Source organism: Scyliorhinus torazame, chromosome 14 (genome assembly GCF_047496885.1).
Source record: "Scyliorhinus torazame isolate Kashiwa2021f chromosome 14, sScyTor2.1, whole genome shotgun sequence".
NCBI classification, from domain to species: Eukaryota; Metazoa; Chordata; class Chondrichthyes; order Carcharhiniformes; family Scyliorhinidae; genus Scyliorhinus; species Scyliorhinus torazame.
The window spans coordinates 129,101,614-129,121,282 of record NC_092720.1 but is presented as its reverse complement, the minus strand read 5'-3'; the positions used below and the strand labels follow the sequence as shown (position 1 = coordinate 129,121,282).

Here is a 19,669-nt window from a genome sequence, read left to right as displayed (position 1 = left end):
AATTGGAAAAAATGAATTGGGTACTCTAAATTTATAAAAAATGTTAAAAGGTGGGACATGCTCCCGCTTTCCCTGGCGGGAAGAGTGCAGACTGTGAAGATGACGGTTCTTCCCAGATTGCTGTTCGTTTTTCAGTCCCTTCCCATTTTCATCCCCAAATCCTTTTTCAAGGGTGAACAGGATTATCACGGGATTTGTGTGTGGGCAAATAAAACCCCGCGTGTCAAAAAGCTATTCTTGAGAGAGGGGGAAGGAGAGAGGGAGCTGCGCCATTAGGGGCGCCCGCGCTATTGTCACGGCGCTGAGGACCTGGGTTCGATCTCGGCCCCGGGTCACTGTCCGTGTCGAGTTTGTACATTCTCCCAGTGTCTGTGTGGGTCTCACCCCCACAGCCCAAAGATGTGCAGGGTAGGTGGATTGGCCATGCTAAATTGCCCCTTAATTGGAAAAAAAAAGAATTGGGTGGTCTAAATTTATAAAACGAAGATTGGAAAATAGTAAATGTATTCAAAAAGGGAGCCAGAAAGCAGGAAACAACAGGCCAGTTCGTTTAACATCTGTCAAAAGAATAATGTTGGTAGATGTTATATATGGTATGTAGAATTTAAAGCAATCAGGCAGTCAACATGTTTTTTTAATTCATTCACGTGATGTGGGCATCACGGGCTAGGCCAGCATTTGTTGCCCATCCCAAATTGACCTTGAACGGAGTGGCTTGCGAGACCATTTCAGAGGGCAGTTACGTGTCAACCTTATTGCTGTAGATCTGAAGTCACATGTAGGCCAGACCAGCTAAGGCTTGCAGATTTCCTCACGTAAAGGACATTAGTGCACCAGATGGGTTTTTACGATAAGCGACAACAGTTTCATGGTTATCAAAGACTTGTAATGCCAGGTTGTTTTTATTGAATTCAAATTTCACCATCTGCCACAGTGGGATTCGATCCCAGATCCAAAAATATTACCCTGGATAACTAGTCTAGAGTCAACACCACTACTCCACCAGCTACCCAAAGGAGAACCGAAATCATATCATGAAAGATATTCATTTCATGTTTACAAATGCCCATGGTTATCCAGATGGCCACATGACTGCCTTGCACCAATGGAAAACAGGCAATGCTATCAAAGACTCTTCTGGCTCTTTCAGCCTGACTGGCATTGTCATCAATAAGTTAAAAAAAATTCGCGGGGATGCCTGAACAGGACATCTGTCACCATCCTGGATCCCTGGAATGAAGAGCTTGTCATATGATGAGCGGTTCAGGACTCTGGATCTGTACTCGTTGGGAGTTTAGAAGGATGAGTGGGGATCTTATTGACACTAACATGGTACTGCGAGGCCTGGATAGAGTGGACATGGAGAGGATGTTTCCACTAGTAGGAAAAACTAGAGCCAGAGGGCACAACCTCAGACTAAAGGGACAATCCTTTAAAACAGAGATTTTGATTTTTTTTTTTTATTCTCCTCCTTTTTCACATTTTCTCCCACATTTACACCCATCAACAATAAACATTAATCAGCAAGATATGTCAATCCCCATAATAACAACGATCCCATCTGCCCACAAACCCCCAAACCTCAGCCCACATGTTTACATTAACAAATGACAAAAAGGAATCAGGGATTACCCATAGTCACCCTTAATCTACACAGCCCCCCTCACCCACCCCCCCAACTATTGTTCGATGTTATCCAGTTCTTGAAGGTGCATAATAAATAGTGCCCATGACTTGTAGAACCCCTCCGAGCTTCCCCTCAGTTCGAACTTAACCTTCTCAAGGGTCAAGTATTCCAACAGGTCCCCCCGCCACGCCAGGGCACTGGGTGGAGAGGCTGCTCTCCATCCCAGCAGGATCCGCCTTCGGGCGATCAACGAGGTGAAGGCTATGATATCTGCCTCCGCTCCCGTTTCCAACCCTGGCTGATCCGACACCTCGAATATGGCCTCCTGGTGAACCGGGTCCAGTTTCACACGCACCACGTTGGAAATTACCCTAAACACCTCCTTCCAGTACTCCCCTAGCTTTGGACAGGACCAAAACATATGAACGTGATTAGCACCCACCACCCCCACCACCCCCCCCCCCCCCCCCCCCCCGCAACGCTCACACACATCCTCTACTCCTTCAGAAAAATAGGCTCCTCCTCGCCCTCGTGAGGTGCGCTCTATATACCACCTTCAGCTGTATCAGCCCCAACCTCGCACATGAGGTGGAGGCATTCACTCTCCGGAGCACCTCACACCAGACCCCCTCTTCTATAACCTCTCCCAGCTCTTCCTCCCACTTTGCTTTGATCCCTTCCAGTGGTGCCTTATCCTCTTCCAGAATAGCTCCGTACACCGCTGACACTGCCCCCTTCTCCAGTCCCCTTGTCGCCAACACCTCCTCCAGCAATGTGGAGGCCGGGTCCTCTGGGAAGCTCTGTATCTCCTTCCTGGCAAAAGCCCGAACCTGCATGTACCTAAACACTTCTCCCTGCTCTAGCCCATACTTCGCTTCCAGCTCCCTCAATCCTGCAAACCGACCCCGAAGAAACAAATCTTTTAGCGTCTTAATCCCCTTCTCTTCCCATTTCCGAAAACTTCCATCCCACCTCCCTGGCTCAAATCTGTGGTGCCCCGAATCGGCATTTCCCTTGACCCAACCCGAAGTGTTGGCGAAACTGCCTCCAGATTTTCAATGAAGCTATTATTACCTGACTCCCTGAATATTTCCCCGGAGCTATCGGGAGCGGCGCTGTTGCAGGTGCCTTCAGCCCGGACCCCCTGCACAAACTCTCCCCCCATTCTGACCCACTGAGAATCCACCCCTCTGACCCAGCTCCGCACTTTCTCCACATTCGCCGCCCAGTAGTAGTACAACAAGTTCGGGAGACCCAAACCCCCTGCCTGCCTTCCCCTCTGTAGCAGCACCTTTCTCACTCTGGCCACCTTCCCTTCCCATATGAATGAGGTAATCCTTCCCTCAATCTCCCTGAAAAAAGACTTTGGCAGGAAAATCGGTAGGCATTGAAAAATAAACAGGAATCGCGGCAACACATTTATTTTAACCGCCTGTACCCGACCTGCCAGTGACAGAGGAAGGCCGTCCCACCTTGCCAGATCGGCTTTCACTCTCCCCACCAAACTAGTGATGTTGTACCTGCGAAGCCTCCCCCACTCCCGGGCAACCTGACCCCCAGATACCTAAAATGAGTCCCAGCTCTACGTAATGGCAGCCCCCCCACCCCCGGCCGAGACACCACAAAGTACTCCCTCTTGTCCAGGTTCAACTTGTACCCCGAGAAAGACCCAAATACCCGCAGTAGCTCCAATATTCCCCCTATCGACGCACCTGGCTCCGACACATACAGCAGCAAGTCGTTGGCATATAAGGACACCCTATGCTCTATCCGTCCGTCCCCGTCCCCCCCCCCCCCCCCCCCCCCCCGCGCACTATTCGTTTCCATGCTCCCGAACGTCTCAATGCGATGGCCAGCGGCTCAATCGCAAGGGCAAACAGCAGGGGGGACATAGGACATCCCTGTCTCGTCCCACGGTGGAGAGAAAAGTATCTCGAACTGATATTATTTGTACGGACACTCGCCTTCGGTTCCTTATATAATAGATTTACCCAGTTCACAAACCTTGGTCCAATCCCAAACCGCTCAAGCACTGCCATCAGGTACCCCCATTCTACCCGATTAAACGCCTTCTCGGCGTCCAATGCCACAACTACCTGTTTCCTTTTTTTCCGCCGGTGCCATAACAACGTTCAAAACCCTCCTAATGTTCGAAAACAGCTGCCTCCCTTTCACAAACCCCGTCTGATCCTCCCCTATTACCTTCGGAAGGCACTCCTCCAGCACCTTCGCCAACACTTTTACGTCCACATTCAGAAGTGATATGGGCCGATACGACCCACACTCCGTCGGATCCTTATCTTTTTTTAGTAACAGGGAAATCGATGCCTGCCCCAAGGTTTGCGGCAACACCCCCTTCCCTATCGCCTCCTCAAACATCCCCACCATCAGGGGTGCCAACCTATCCTTAAATTTTTTATAATATTCCACCGGAAACTCATCCGGCTCGTCTCAGTTGGCGCACCGCCTTCCTGGTGGACAATCGGTCGAAGCTCGCCTGTAGTTCCTTCCTCTTTTCCAGCTTCGCCGGGTCCCCATCCTCTGCATACCTCCTATCTACCTCCAACATCTCATCTATTACCCTCTGCCGCTCCAACCTCTCCTCCTTATCCACCCTAGCCTCAAACAAAATTACCTCAACTCTCACCACCGCCTTTAGAGCCTCCCAGACGACTGCCTTCGACACCTCACCCGTACAATCGAAACCTACATATTCCTTAATTAAGTTTTCAATTTTCTCACAGAACACTTGGTTCCCCAAAAGCCCCACATCCAGTTTCCACCCCGGTCTCTGCGCTGCCCCCTTCTCTAGCACCATATCCACCCAATGTGGAGCGTGATCTGACACTGCAAGTGCAGAGTATTCCGACCCCTTGACTCCAGCCAGCAAAGCCTTCCCCACCACAAAAATGTCGATCCGCGAGTATACCTTATGGACCGCTGAGAAAAACGAATACTCCCGCTCCCTTGGGTGCAGGAACCTCCAAGGGTCCACCCCTCCCATTTCCACCATTAGCCCAGCCAGCGCGGCCGTGATTTGTCCAACCTTGGCTACTGCACCAGGTTCCAGTCCCCCCCCTCCACAATCAGCTCATGCGTATCCAAGTCGGGAATAGCCCCAAACACCTTCCTCGCGAATCCCACATCGTCCCAATTGGGACCGTATGCACTTAACAGCGCCACTAATCTCCCCTCCAATGCCCCCGTCACAATCACATATCTACCCCCCTGATCTGCCACCACCTTCTCCATCTGGAAGCGTACCCTTTTGCTGACCAGCACCGCTACCCCTCGAGCCCTTCCATCAAATCCGGAGTGAAACACTTGGCTAACCCAGCCCTTTTTAAGTCTCGCCTGGTCCTTCACCCTCAAGTGAGTCTCCTGCAGCATTGCTACATCGGTTTTCAAACTTTTAAGATGTGCAAGCACCCTTGACCTCTTGACCGGACCTCCTAGCCCTCTCACGTTCCACGTGATTATCCTTACTGGGGGTCTCTCACCCCCCCACCTTTCTTATCCACCATCACCATACCACCGGGCCCTGCCCCATAAGCCTGACCCGCCCCTGTCCATTGTTAACATCGAACCCCTTCCCTACCCCCCCCCCTCCCAAGAAGCCCCCCTACAAAAACATCCACCAACATCCCTCCCTCCACCCCCTCTTGCTCGCCTCGTAGGCCCATTGAAGCCTGCTATCCAGGCTCCAACGTCCGCAGTCCTCCTCTCACCTCACCCCCGTTCTCTAACTGACTCTAGTTAGCTAGCGCAGGTGGCTCCCCCCCGCCAATACCTCTCGCCCCCTTCCGCCCAGTCCCAGAGAAAGAAACACCAAAACAAACCCACCAATCCAACCCCTACAATTCACTAACATAACATTTAACCGTCGCAACACAGAACGCCATTAACTCGAACTCTGTAACAATGCAAAGAGAAGTAAACTTCAATACAAATCAGTAAAAAGAAAGTTGTAACATTTGTACATTTTCCAGCCGCTCAAACACAGTCCACAGTCTTTCTTCCAGTTCCGCTCTTCACGTCTGTCCCAAGTCTTCTGCCCTCACGAACGCCTCAGCCGCCTCAAAATAAAAGTCTTTGGCGTTATATGTTACTCTCAACTTCGCCGGGTACACCACACCAATTCGCACCCCCTTCTTGTACAAAGCCACCTTCACTCGCCCAAACGCCGCTCGTCTTTTTGCCAACTCCACCATCCAGTCCTGGTAGATCCGAACCGCAGTACCATCCCACAGCACCTCACGCTTCTGCTTCGCCCAGCTTAATACTTTCTCCTTCATGCAAAACTTATGGAAGCAGATAATTACTGCCCTTGGCGGCTCGTTCACTTTGGGCTTCGGCCTTAATGACCGATGAGCTCGGTCTAGATCGTACAGGGTGGGGCTCTCGCCCTCCCCATCAGCTTCTCCAACTTCTTAGCAAAGTATTGCATTGGCCTTGGGCCCTCTGTCCCTTCGGGCAAGCCCACAATTCTCAAATTGTGCCGCCTTGAGCGGTTTTCCAAGTCTTCCAGCTTTGCTCGGAGCCCTCGGTTAACCTCCACCACCCTCCGCAGCTCGTCCCCCATCGAGGTGACCTGGTCGCTGTGTCGTGTCACGGCCTCCTCCACCTCCTTAATCTTCTCGCCCTGCTCTCTCACCTCGGCCAATGCCTTTGCCACCTCCACCCTGATCGGACCGATTGCCTCCTCCAACAATGACCTCACCACGACCACCATCTCTTTCCTCAGGATCTCCATGTGCCTCACCAAACGTTTTTCCAGCTCCACCACCATCACCTCGGTCATCTTCTGCACCGTAAGTAGTGCGGCCCCGCCTTGCAGTTCGGCTTCCGCCATCCTGTCAACATTTTTGCTTTTGCTCGCCTTCTCCTTCGGCGGCGAACCCGCGTTTCCTCCTTTCTTTGACGCTGCTTTTCGCATCCTTTAGCGGCTTATTGTTTATCTTCTTTCCTTTCTCCTCTCTCCCCCTTCACCCTCCTGCCCGTCATCAATCTGACATTCTTCTTTTTTGAGAAAAAAAAACTTTTACCAAACTTCCATAAATCTTCTTTCTTTCTCCTCTACAGTCACCTGGGACCAGGCTTCAAACTTCTTCTTCCTAGGTGGGAGCCATCCGATGCGACGTGGAGCAGTCTCCCTACATGGCGCTCGGGCCTGCCGCCACGGCCTCTTCGTAGCTCCGCCCCCGCAGCTCCGACCTGCCGGGCCCGGCGCCTCAGCCGCCCGACACCCGCGTGGGTTCTTCGCCGGCTTTTAAACTGGCCCCGCTGGCTGCTCGTGGCGGCCCCAAAGGCCGACGATAGTCGGGGAGTGCGTGGGGTCTCAGGAATTTACCCGAAATCGCCGCGAATCGCGGCCACCGGCGGGAGCTCTTTTTTTTTGTGGTCACCCTGCTCGCCCACCCCACCTTAAGTCCCTTTAAAACAGAGATGAGGAGGAATTTCTTCAGCCAGAGGGTGGTGAATCTGTGGAACTCTTTGCCGCAGAAGATTGTGGTGGCCAAATCACTGAATGCCTTAAAGACAGAGATAGATAGGTTCTTGGTTAATAAGGGGATCAGGGGATATGGGGAGAAGGCAGGAGAATGGGGATGAGAAAAACATCAGCCATAATTGAATGGCGGAGCAGACTCGATGGGCCAGACTCTAATTCTGTTCCTATGTCTTATGGTCTTACCACCTTGATGCAGAGATGTGCATCCGACCGAGAGATCCCACACAGGTTTCCAGATGATACCTGGAAGAAACCTGTGGTGAAAACATTCAGGGCCACTAAAGCCTTCAAGGCAACAGACATCAAGTGCTCACCTACACATTTAGATGCAGTGTTGGCAAGTAGCACGTCACAGATTGTTGTGACTGTCTCCCTGGACAGTGGAGTCTTGGGATTCAGTGGCACTCAGTCATTTGCAATATGTGGGCCTTGGCCAGTAGACCTATTGGCTGGATAGTGCCTTCTCCTCCGCCTGCCTGGCAGCTGCTGTCACCTCCTCCCCACAGGCCCTTGCTCAGAATCAGGTAAGCCAGCTGGTTGGACCATAGGGTGCACTTGGCCAGCTGCCCTCCTCCTTCAACAGTCTTCACTGAAGGAGGAGCCTCCCTCAGAATGGACCATTCCCATTAAGTACAGTCCACAAATGCTGCAGTGCACAATTTTGCCTGCAGCACTTCCTGGCTGTTCCCCTTTCCTCAGGAAATTGCCCAATAGAGTTTTAAATTGAAGGAAGAATAAACATACACGCAAAACCAAAGTCTCCCTGACCTGTTCTGGTAAAATCAGCCAGTCAAGCTTGTAACCTTTATACCCGTCTTTGCAGCACTTCCTAGTGAAAAATGTAACTCTCACCAAACAGGTTTCCCATGCACTCACCGTGTTATGGCATGGGACATTTATGGCATGGGCAACATATTATTCGGTCAATTGGCCTAGTTACCAAGCTCAATTGCCATTTAATGAGTTTTTATTTTAATGGCAAGTGAGCTGCCAATTTGGTGCCCGCCTGACTTTCATGTAATGGGAAACTGGTGTGCTGAAGTCTGGATTGCGGCCACACATCACCAGACCCAATTTTAGGCATGCGTGGGATGGCACCAGTTCCAATTTCCACATGTAAAATTCAACCCATAGTATATCTCCACATCTACATCTACCATACGAGAGACTAATTATTTGTTAGAGAGTTCCAGTAGCTCAAGGATTTTGTCTAGCAGTCCCTTTTCTTGTTATCCTTGTGAACGGTCACCCATTTCTCTCTTTTTACTTTAACCCTGTGTCCCAAACTGGATATCATTGCCTCTTGGAGAACCACAATCTGAAGAGTATTATCCAGAAACTATCTGAAGAGTATCATCCTTTCAGTAGCTGCAGAGTGTGACCACGTATTTCTCTTTTTTTTAAAATATATTTATTCAAATTTTAACAGATTTTCAACAAACCCTCCCCCCCCCTTCCCAACAAAAAGAAAGAAACAAGAACACAATAGTCAAAAATTATACATTGGATTTCCCCCATATGACATTTAAAAACACCAATAGGGAAATCCCCCCCACCCACCCCTCCAAAAGAAACCCCCCCCCCCCCCCCCCCCGCGCCGCTGCTGACCTCCTCCTAATGCTCCGCGAGATAGGCGGTGGTAACCGTTCCTAGACTGAGGAACCCCTGCACAGACCCTCGCAAGGCAAACTTTATCCTCTCCAGCTTGATGGACCCTGCCATGTCATTGATCCAAGCGTCCACACTAGGGAGCTTTGCATCTTTCCATCGTAGCAAAATCCTCCGCCGGGCTACCAGGGACGCAAAGGCCAGGATACCGGCCTCTTTCGCCTCCTGCACACCCAGCTTGTCCGTTACCCCAAATAATGCCAACCCCCAGCTCGGCTTGACCCGGGCTTTCACCACCTTGGACATAGTCCTCGCAAAACCCCTCCAAAACCCATCCAGTGCCGGGCACGACCAGAACATATGGACGTGATTTGCCGGGCTACCCGAGTACCTCCCACATCTGTCCTCCACCCCAAATAACCTACACAACCTCGCCCCTGTCATACGCGCTCTGTGAGTAACTTTGAACTGTATTAGGCTGAGCCTGGCGCAAGAGGAGGAAGAATTAACCCTACACAGGGCATCAGCCCACAGACCCTCATCTATCTCCTCCCCCAGCTCCTCCTCCCACTTGCCCGTTAACTCCTCCACCGAGGCCGCCTCCTCTTCCTTCAGCTCCTGGTAAATCGCCGAAACTTTGCCTTCTCCAACCCATACACCCGAATCCCCTGTGCCGGGAGCAGCGGGAATTCCCTCACCTGCCACCTCACAAATGCCCTCACTTGCATGTACCTGCACTTGCATGTACCTGAAAGCATTTCCCCAGGGTAGCCCAAACTTCTCCTCCAGCCCCCCGAGGCTCGCAAACGTCCCATCGACGAACAGGTCCCCCATTCTTCTAATACCTGCCCGATGCCAGCTCCGAAACCCCCCACCCATCCTTCCCGGAACAAACCGATGATTCTCCCGCATTGGGGACCAAACCGAGCTCCCGTGTCGTCTCCACTGCCCCCAGATCTTCAGCGTCGCCGCCACCACCCGACTCGTGGTATACCTTGTCGGCGAGAGCGGCAACGGTGTCGTCACCAGCGCCCTCAGGCCCGTGCCCACATAGGACGCCATCTCCAGCCTCTTCCACGCCGCCCCCTCTCCCTCCATTACCCACTTACGGATCATCGCCTCATTGGCTGCCCAATAATAGCTGCACAAATTTGGCAGCGCCAGGCACCCCCCCCCTGTCCCTGCTACGCTCCAGAAACACTCTCTTCACCCTCGGGGTCTTATTCGCCCACACAAAAGCCATGATGCTCCTACTTACCCGTTTGAAAAAGGCCTTGGGGATCATAATGGGAAGGCCCTGGAACACAAAGAGAAACCTCGGGAGGACCGTCATTTTGACCGGCTGCACCCTACCCACTAGCGAGAGTGGCAGCATATCCCATCTTTTAAAATCCTCCTCCATCTGCTCCACCAACAGCGTCAAATTGAGCCTGTGCAGGGCCCCCCCAACTCCTAGCTACTTGGATCCCTGGATACCGAAAGCTCCTTTCCGCTCTCGTCAGCGGTAGCTCGTCTATCCCCCTTCCCTGGTCTCCTGAATACACCATAAAGAGCTCACTCTTCCCTACGTTGAGTTTATATCCCGAAAAGTCCCCAAACTCCGAGGATTTGCATGACCTCCGCCATCCCCTCCACTGGATCTGCCACATACAGCAACAGGTCGTCCGCATATAGCGACACCCAATGTTCCTCCCCCCCCCCCCCCCGGACCAGTCCCCTCCATTTCCTGGACTCCCTCAGTGCCATGGCCAGAGGTTCAATTGCCAGTGCAAACAACAAGGGTGATAGGGGGCACCCCTGCCTCGTCCCTCGGTACAGCCGAAGGTACTCCGACCTCCGCCGATTCGTAGCCACACTCGCCACCGGGGCTCTATATAGCAGCCTGACCCAACTGATGAACCCCTCCCCGAACCCAAACCTCCGCAACACTTCCCATAGATACTCCCACTCCACCCGGTCAAAGGCCTCTTCTCCCCCCCCCCCCCCCCCCATCCTTCCCTAACGCGAGAAAAAGCCCGCGCTTTCCTGAGCTGGCCCCGCCCCCTCTGGCGCAGCTCCTTTTTGCGGCCTTACCCCAACTCCCCATCCCCGGGCCTCCACTCCCTCTTCCTCCGTGGGGGACTGACCCTCCAACACCGACGCCCACACTCTCCCACAGCCCCCACATCAAATCCATTCACCGATCCCCACCCAGCACTCAAACCAAAAGAACATTCCCCAAACATAATAAACACAGTGAACACAGTAAACATCCCCCCACGACAAACCCTCAATTTGAGTCCAACCTTTCGGTCTGTATAAAGTTCCATGCCTCATCAGGCGTTTCAAAATAGTGGTGCCGATCTTGGAACGTGACCCACAATCGCGCTGGCTGCAGCATACAGAACTTCACCCCCTTCTGATGGAGCACCGCCTTAGCCCGATTGAAACCAGCTCTCTTCTTAGCCACCTCCGCACTCCAGTCCTGGTAAATTCGGATCTCCGTGTTCTCCCACCTGCTGCTCCGCTCTTTTTTCGCCCATCTCAGGACACACTCTCTGTCCATAAAGCGGTGGAACCTCACCACTACAGCCCTTGGCGGCTCGTTGGCTTTGGGTCTCCTTGCCAGGACCCGATGAGCCCCATCCAGCTTCAGGGGCCTCGGGAAAGCTCCCGCGCCCATCAGCGAATTGAGCATCGTGCTCATATATGCCCCGGCATCGGGCCCCTCCACTCCTTCAGGGAGACCCAGAATCCGAAGATTCTTCCCTCTCGACCTATTCTCCAGATCCTCAAATTTTTCCGCCCACCTCTTGTGCAGCGCCTCGGGCGCCTCCACCTTCACCACCAGGCCCAAGATCACATCCTCGTTCCCCGAGGCTTTTTGCCGCACCTCCCGGATCGCCGCCCCTTGGGCCTTCTGGGTCTCCACAAGCTTCTCAATCGCCACCTTCATTGGCGCCAGCATTTCTGTCTTCAGCTCCTCAAAGCAGCGTTTAAGAAACTCCTGCTGCTCCTGCGACCACTGCGCCCACGCTGCTTGGTCTCCACCCGCCGCCATCTTGCTTTTCCTCCCTCGCACTTTTCACTGCCCCAGGATCACTTTTTTAACCGCTCCACTCCTGGTCCAATCCATTTAATGTCGGGGGTCCTTGATGTCACCTTCCCACACTGGAAGCCGTCGAACAATTGCCGTTGGGAGAGCCCAAAAAGTCGTCCCGGCGGGAGCTGCCAAACGTGCGACCTACCTAGGCATAGCCGCAACCGGAAGTCCGACCACATATTTCTCAAGTCCACAGAAGCTCTGCTTCGACATTCTGACCAAGTTTATTAGACTGCTCGAGAACACATTGAGAATCAATGATGTCTACATTACGTAGGTGCTATAGTCTTTCTGCCAAACAAAGAAATTGTGGTAGTGTGGTTTGAAAAAAAATTTTAAGTACCCAATTCATTTTTTCCAATTAAAGGGCAATTTAACGTGTCCAATCCACCTATCCTGCACATCTTTGGCTTGTGGAGGTGAGACCCATGCAAACACGGGGAGAATGTGCAAACTCCACACGGACAGTGATCCAGAGCCGGGACCGACTCTGGGTCCTCAGCGCCGAGACAGCAGTGCTAACCACTGCACCACCGTGCCACCCTGAAATTGTGATAGTGTTGGCCTTAACACACACAAGAGCCAGAAGACAGATAATCAAAGTTTTGGCAACCAATTTATTACCTCTTAGGGCCCCCAAGTCAGTCATGTTCAGCAGCTAAAATTAAGGAAATTAAAGTACATTTAAATAGAGCACATTAACATGAATGAACAAGGGCAGCACGGGGCGCAATGGATAGCACTGCTGCCTCATGGCGCCGAGGTCCCAGGTTCGATCCCGGCTCTGGGTCACTGTCCGTGTGGAGTTTGCACATCCTCCCCATGTTTGCATGGGTTTCGCCCCCACAACCCAAAGATGTGCAGGGTAGGTGGATTGGCCACACTAAATTGGAGAAAAAATTGGGTACTCTAAAAAATTTTTAAAAACATGAATGAACACATGGCTGAGGCTAAATGTCACACTCAATATTGGAGGTGCAGTCTCTCAAGTGAATCCCAAAACCAAGGCCCACATCTATTCACATGAACTTATAAAGTTCCAATGACAGTATTAAGAACTCTGGAATTCCGATATCCCAGGCAACACCCTCCCATCCAATACCACTAAAACAGTTCAACTAATAGTTGTCTTCTTTTGTGGATCTTTTCCATGCACAAGATGGCTGCTACATTTGCCTACATTACAGTGACAATACTACAAAATACAATGCTTCATTGCATGTGAAGTATTTTGGGATGTTCCAATGATGTGACAAAGCAATATATAAATGCAAGTTCATTTTTTCTTGTAGCCTTAGAGTTGTATATGGACCAAATGAGGAGGGGGGTGCCATGGAGGAAAATTAAGTAGCACGAAAGCCAGGCCCAAAATGCAAAACAATAATTCAACTAAACAGATTATACCATAGTAAATGAACCTACTGTGGAGGCGGTCTACTTGCTGATGTCCCCGCTGTACTGGTACTGGGCTCTTCTGCTATTCCACCACCATCCAAGTACATTGTCACAGCCATCTCCAGATTGTTGCCACATGCTTCTAATATGTGCTTTCCAACACTTTCATTGGCACCTAAATCACAGAAAATCATATTAGAGAGCTCAAGGTATCCATCACAATACCGAATGTTTACTGGCATATATGCTATTTAACTGAATAAAAGTGTACAGGTCATCCATTACCCAATATAAATGTAAGCCACCTCATTTTGGTGTTGCCACTGTGCCAAGGGTGAAGTTGTTAACAATATGCTATGGTTAAAAATAACAAAAACCAAGGACATTTTCGATGAAAAGTCTCACATCTTGAATTGGTACCAGGGGACTGAGGTACTTACCTCAGCACTACATAGTTACATGGAATGTACAATTTCCATGAATTGCCACCTCATCATGGCGGAGAGGCTTGAATGTTCCGTTGATCCCGAGAGCGATGCCGACGGGAATCTTAAACTCCTGGCAGGTCACCCATGACTCGAAGGAAGCTGACAAAGCACAATCCAAAACAAGTCCTCAAATGGGCATCAGGCAGAAGATATGCATATGGTATCAACAGCTGTAATGGAGGGTGAAGCCTGCAGCAGGAAGGAGATCCCCAGTTGTCAGGGTTTCCTTGCCACTGGAACTGGATCTACCCTGTGTCGGGGACCGAGTGTCTGCTGATGTGCAATGGCATACCCACTTTAAAAGAGGTCCCACACCAGGTGTCTACCTAGAGGAAACCAGAACCCATCTCTCACCCCGCACAGGCAAGCCCTGTGGTGATTGGCACGAGGTTATGGAGACGGGACCGCAAGATCTGGAAGTCCCTATCTTTGGACCGGCACGTAGGTGGAGGAATTTGGTTCGGCCATCTCGTTCTTGGAATAGAAACAGGGGAGCATTTCAGCAGCTTCCTTCACAATTGAACAGCCCTCTTCAGGATCTACTCTACTCACTCCACATGGGGTAAGAGTTAGAAAAGGTGCCTTAAAAATAGCCTGTTCCATCCCCAATCTGGCTGGAAAACTGCATCCAGCAGCTTATCTAACTATGCTCAGAAAATCAAAGTTAAATTGAATTTCTGAACCTGGAATGTACAAACAATCGACCTAAACAAAGAACTGCCCTTATTGCCCATGAGCTCACGCACTTCAACATTAATGTTGTTGCCCTGCAAGTGGCCCGAAGAGCAGGAGAAAGGGAAGCTGAGGCAAGATGGTGGTGGTTACATTGCCTTGAGAGGAAAACCCCGAGGATCAGCCAAGGGTGCATGGAATTGGATTTGGCATAAAGAACGAACCTGTCAACCAATTTTCTTCCTGTCGGCATAAACAAGCACCTCATGACCCTCCATCTACAACTTGCCAAGAACCAGCAGGTAATGGTCATGAGTGCTTACGCCGCAACCCTTGATCCCAATGAGGAGTCTAAAGAAGGCTTATATGCCGCCCTGGGCACCATACTCTCCAATGTTCCGAAGGAAGATAGGATCCTCCTCCTTGGGGACTTCAACGCCAGGGTTGGAAAGGACTCCCAACTCTGGAAAGGAACCATTGGAAAGGAAGGAGGAGTTGGGAATTGCAACTCCAATGGAGGTCACTTACTCCCCAATGTGTGGAACACAAGCTAATCATCACTGACACACCGTTCCTCCAAAAAGACAAGTTCAAGATTTTCTGTAGACATACACGATCAAAGCACTGGCATATGATCGACTTTGTCATTGTCCGATCCGGAGACCAAAAGGGTGCCCTCATCACCAAAGTGACGGCCAGTGCAGACGACTGCTGGACAGACCACCGGATCACCCATTCCTGTAATCAGAGGAAGCAGCGGATGACGACAAAACAGTTCATAAAACCACAATCAAGTTTGAGCGGGTTCAAGAGCCAAGCGCGTTAGTTAATGTCTTCACCAAAATCTCCAACGTGTCCATTCTAATGGAGTGGAGGAAATCTATAAAGAGCTAAAGACAGTCATCATCTCAAGCTGTGAAGAAACCATGCGCTACAAGACCAGGAAACACCAAGACTGCCTTAAAGAGAACGACCACACCATTTAAGACCTCATCAACAATGAAGAGGAAAGTTCTCCTCGCCTGGTAAAACGACAAACAGCAAAGAGGAGACCTCATCAATCAGCCATGGCGGAGGTACAAAGAACAACTAGGGAAATCAAGAACCAATGATGTACCAAGAAAGCTCAGGAGCTGGAACTCCTCACTGACAAGCACGACACCCGTGGCTTTTTGAGTGCCACCAAGGCAATATATGAACCCAACACCGAAGGCTTCACAGTAGTGCAGAGTAAGGATGGAACCCTCGAGAGACAGAAAAAACATCGGCCTTCAATGGAGATGACACTTCAAAGAACTCCTAAACCATGATACAATCATAGATGAGGATCTGTTTGAGGAAATCCCCCAGCTCCCCAATGATAATCTTGGACTCCCACCAAGCGTGGGATAAGTCGAAACCACCGTAAACACATGAAGAATGGAAAAGCCACAAGAATGGGCACGATCCCAGTGGGGAGTTTCAAACTTTGGTGCAGAAGAGATCACCCGTCATTAAGATCAGCTGTTCCTGAAAATCTGGGACAGAGAAGAAATCGCAGCCGACCTCAGGGATACCATCATTGCCACCATTTTCCAGAAAGGAGACAATGCAAATTGCAGGAACTACAGAGGAATCTCTCTATTCTCCATCGGTGGAAAGATCATCGCCCAAATCCTCGCTAGCTGACTTTTCCCAGTCTCTGAAGAAATCCTTCCAGAAAGCCAGTGTGACCAAACTGTGGAATAGCGGACATTGTTCAGCAACTTCAAGAGAAATGCCAGGAGCAGCATCAACAACTCTACATGGCCTTGCTCCGGATCTGATTAACAAGGTCTTTGAGGAATTCTATGAGAGGTTGTACAGATCAGAGCAACCTGGGGGAGACCAGGAGATGCAGGAATTTCTAGATGGGCTGGAGTACCTGAGGTTAGGGGAGGCGGACAGGGCTATATTAGAAGGAGCGATAGTGAAGCAGGAGATAAAGGATGCGATTGGGAGGATGCAGTCGGGTAAGGTGGCAGGGCCGGATGGGTTTCCGGTGGAATATTATAAAAAATTCAAGGATAAGCTGGCACCCCTGATGGTGGGGATGTTTGAGGAGGCGATAGGGAAAGGGGTAGTACCACAAACTTTGGGGCAGGCATCAATTTCCCTGTTGCTTAAAAAAGATAAGGATATGACGGAGTGTGGGTCATATAGGCCCATATCACTTTTAAACGTGGACGCAAAAGTATTGGCGAAGGTACTGGACTGGCAGGTAGGCTGGAGGAGTGCCACCTGAAGGTGATAGGTGAAGATCAGACAGAGTTCATGAGAGGGAGGCAGCTCTTTTCGAACGTTAGAAGGGTATTGAACGTGGTCATAGCACCAGCGGAGGGGAAGGAAACAAGAGGTGGTTGTGGCATTGGACGCCGAGAAAGTATTTGACCGGGTAGAATGGGGTACTTGATGGCAGCTCTGGAGCGGTTTGGGATTGGACCAAGATTTGTGGACTGGGTAAAGCTACTATACAAGGAGCCGAGGACGAGTATCCGCACAAATAACATCAGCTCGAGATACTTTTTCCACCGTGGGACTAGGCAGGGGTGTCCTATGTCTCCCCTTGCTGTTTCCACTCGCGATTGAGCTGTTGGCCATCGCGTTAGTTTGGGGATATGGAAAGGGATAATGCCGGAGAACATAGGGTGTCCTTATATGACGATGACTTGTTGTTATACGTGTCGGAACCAAGTGTGTCAATAGGGGGAATATTGAAGCTGCTTCGGATGTTTGTGTCTTTTTTGGGGTACAAATTAAATTGAGACAAGAGTGAGTATTTTGTGATGTCTCGGCTGGCGGTGGGGGCAGGGGTGGGGGTGCTGCCACTCCGTAGGGCAGGGACTCACTTTAGAGTTGCTCGGGAGTGGGGGGCCTCCGTAGGTACAACATTTCTAGTTTGGTGGGGAGAGTGAAAGCTGATCTGGCAAGGTGGAATGGTCTCCCCTCTAACTGGCAGGTCGGGTACAGGCGGTTAAAATGAACATATTGCTGCGATTTCTGTTTATTTTCCAATGCCTGCCGATTTTCCTGTAAAGGCATTTTTTAGAGAGATTGAAGAGATGATTACGTCGTTCATATGGGGAGGGAAGGTGGCCAGAGTTAGAAGAGTGCTACTAAAGAGTGGAAGGCAGGCAGGAGGTTTGGGTCTTCCGAACCTGATGTATCACTGGGCGGCGAATGTGGAGAAGGTGCAGAGCTGGATCACGGGGGTTGATACCTAGTGGGTCAGAATGGAGAGTTTGTGTCGGGGGTCAGGATTGAAGGCGCTAGCAACAGTGCCACTTCCGATGGCCCCGGGGAAATACTCAGAGTCCAGTAATAATAGCTTCATTGAGACTTTGGGTTGAGGTCAAGGGAAATGCCGATTCGGGGGAACCACAGATTTGAGCCAGGCAAATGGGACGGAAATTTTCGGAAATGGGAGGAGAAGGGGGATTAAGACACAAAAAGATTTGTTTCTTGGGGGTCGGTTTGCAGGATTGAAGAAGCTGGGAGCGAAGTATGGGCTGGAGCAGGGGGAAATGTTTAGATACATGCAGGTTTGGGATTTTGACAGAAAGAAGATAGAGCTTCCCGGTGGAACCGGCCTCCACATTGCAGGAGGTGGTGCTGAAGCCAGGGGGACTGGAGAAGGGGGTAGTGTCGGCGGTTTACGGGGCTATTTTGGAAGAGGAGGAGGCATCACTGGGACGGATCAAAGCAAAGTGGGAGGAAGAGTTGGGAGAGGGTACAGAGGAGGAGTTCTGGTGTGAGGTGCTCCGGAAGGTGAACACCTCCACCTCGTGCATGAGGTAGGGGCTGATACAGCTGAAGAGCACACCTCACAAGGGTGAGGATGAACCGGCTCTTTGAGGGGGTAGAAGATGTGTGTGAACGTAAAGTGGTGCACATGAAACTGGACCCGGACCCCCGGGAGGCCATATTCGGGGTGTCAGACCAGCTGGGGTTAGAAACAGGTGCAGAGGCAGATGTTGTAGCCTTCGCCTCGTTGTTTTTTTTTTAAAAATGTTTTTATTCAAGGTTTTTCAATAATTTTTACAAAACAATCCAAAAAGGAAAATAATACAAAGAAAACAAGGCAATATGCCAACAAAACAACTTAACCCTCTAAACGATTAACACCCATCTCAAAGCAAAATGGGGCAGGCGCCCCTTACAAAAAGAAAAATAAATCAGCCCCCCCCCCCCCCGGGCTGCTGCTGACCTCCACCTAACATTCCACTGCCCAGAGAACTCCGGCAAGGACCCTCGCAAGGCAAACTTTATCTTCTCCAACCTAAGAAACCCCGCCATGTAGTTGACCCAGCTTCTATGCCTGGGGGCTTCACGTCCCTCCACATTAACAAGAGCCTTCTCCAGGCTACCAAGGAGGCAAAGGCCAGAACTCCAGTCTCTTTCGACATAGCCTTTGCGAAGCCCTTCCAAAATTCCATAAGCTCCGGGCATGCCCAAAACATATGGGTGTGGTTTGCTGGGCTCCCTGAACATCTCACACACCTGTCCTCCACCCCAAAAAACGTACTCATCCTCGCTCCTGTCATATGCGTCCTGTGCTCCACTTTAAACTGGATCAGGCTGAGCCTGGCGCAAGATGAGGAGGAATTGACCCTGCCCAGGGTGTCACAGGCCCTCATCCAGCTCCTCCTCCACTTGCCCTTCAGCTCCTCCACCGAGGCTTCCTCCGCCTCCTGGTATATCTCCAATATCTTACCCTCCCCGACCCACACGCCCAAAACCACCCTGTCCTGTATCCTTCGGGCAGGCAGCAGTGGGAATTCCCCTACCTGCTTTCTCACGAACGCCCGAACCTGCATATACCTAAAGGCATTTCCCGGAGGTAACCCAAATTTCTCCTCCAGCGCCCTCAGACTGGCAAAAATCCCATCGATGAATAAATCCCCCATCCTTTTAATTCCTGCCCGGTGCCAGTTTAGGAACCCACCATCTATCCTACCTGTCCTGTATCGGAGCCCAGACTGAGGCCTCTACCTCCCCCCTATGCCGTCTCCACTGCCCCCAAATCCTCAATGTCGCCGCTCGTGGTATTCCACGTCGGTGGAAGCGGCAACGGTGCCGTCACCAGTGCCCCCAGGCTAGTACCTATACAGGACGCCGCCTCTAACCTTTTCCACGCCGCCCCCTCTCCCTCCATTACCCACTTCCGAATCATAGACCCATTTACTGCCCAGTAATAGCTGCACAGGTTTGGCAGTGCCAAACCCCCCCCCCCACCGCGCTCCAAGAACAGCCTCTTGACCCTTGGGGTC

The 19,669-nt window shown here is 51.1% G+C and overlaps 1 protein-coding gene across 2 annotated transcripts in view; it reads right to left on the bottom strand.

The window, feature by feature from the left end:
- The window catches only part of ubxn7 (UBX domain protein 7), a 148,187-nt gene that overhangs the window by 119,835 nt on the left and 8,683 nt on the right, over window positions 1–19,669 (bottom strand). Inside the window, exons 1-2 of one of the 2 annotated variants that reach the window (XM_072474895.1) lie at window positions 13,662–13,680; window positions 13,249–13,396 (exon numbers count right to left, since the gene is read on the bottom strand). In XM_072474895.1, coding sequence (XP_072330996.1) covers window positions 13,249–13,340 — 92 coding nt within the window. In that variant the 5' untranslated portion in view covers window positions 13,341–13,396; window positions 13,662–13,680. Of the gene's footprint in view, window positions 1–13,248; window positions 13,397–13,661; window positions 13,681–19,669 lie in introns of those variants that run through there. The other variant, XM_072474894.1, reaches the window with a different exon arrangement.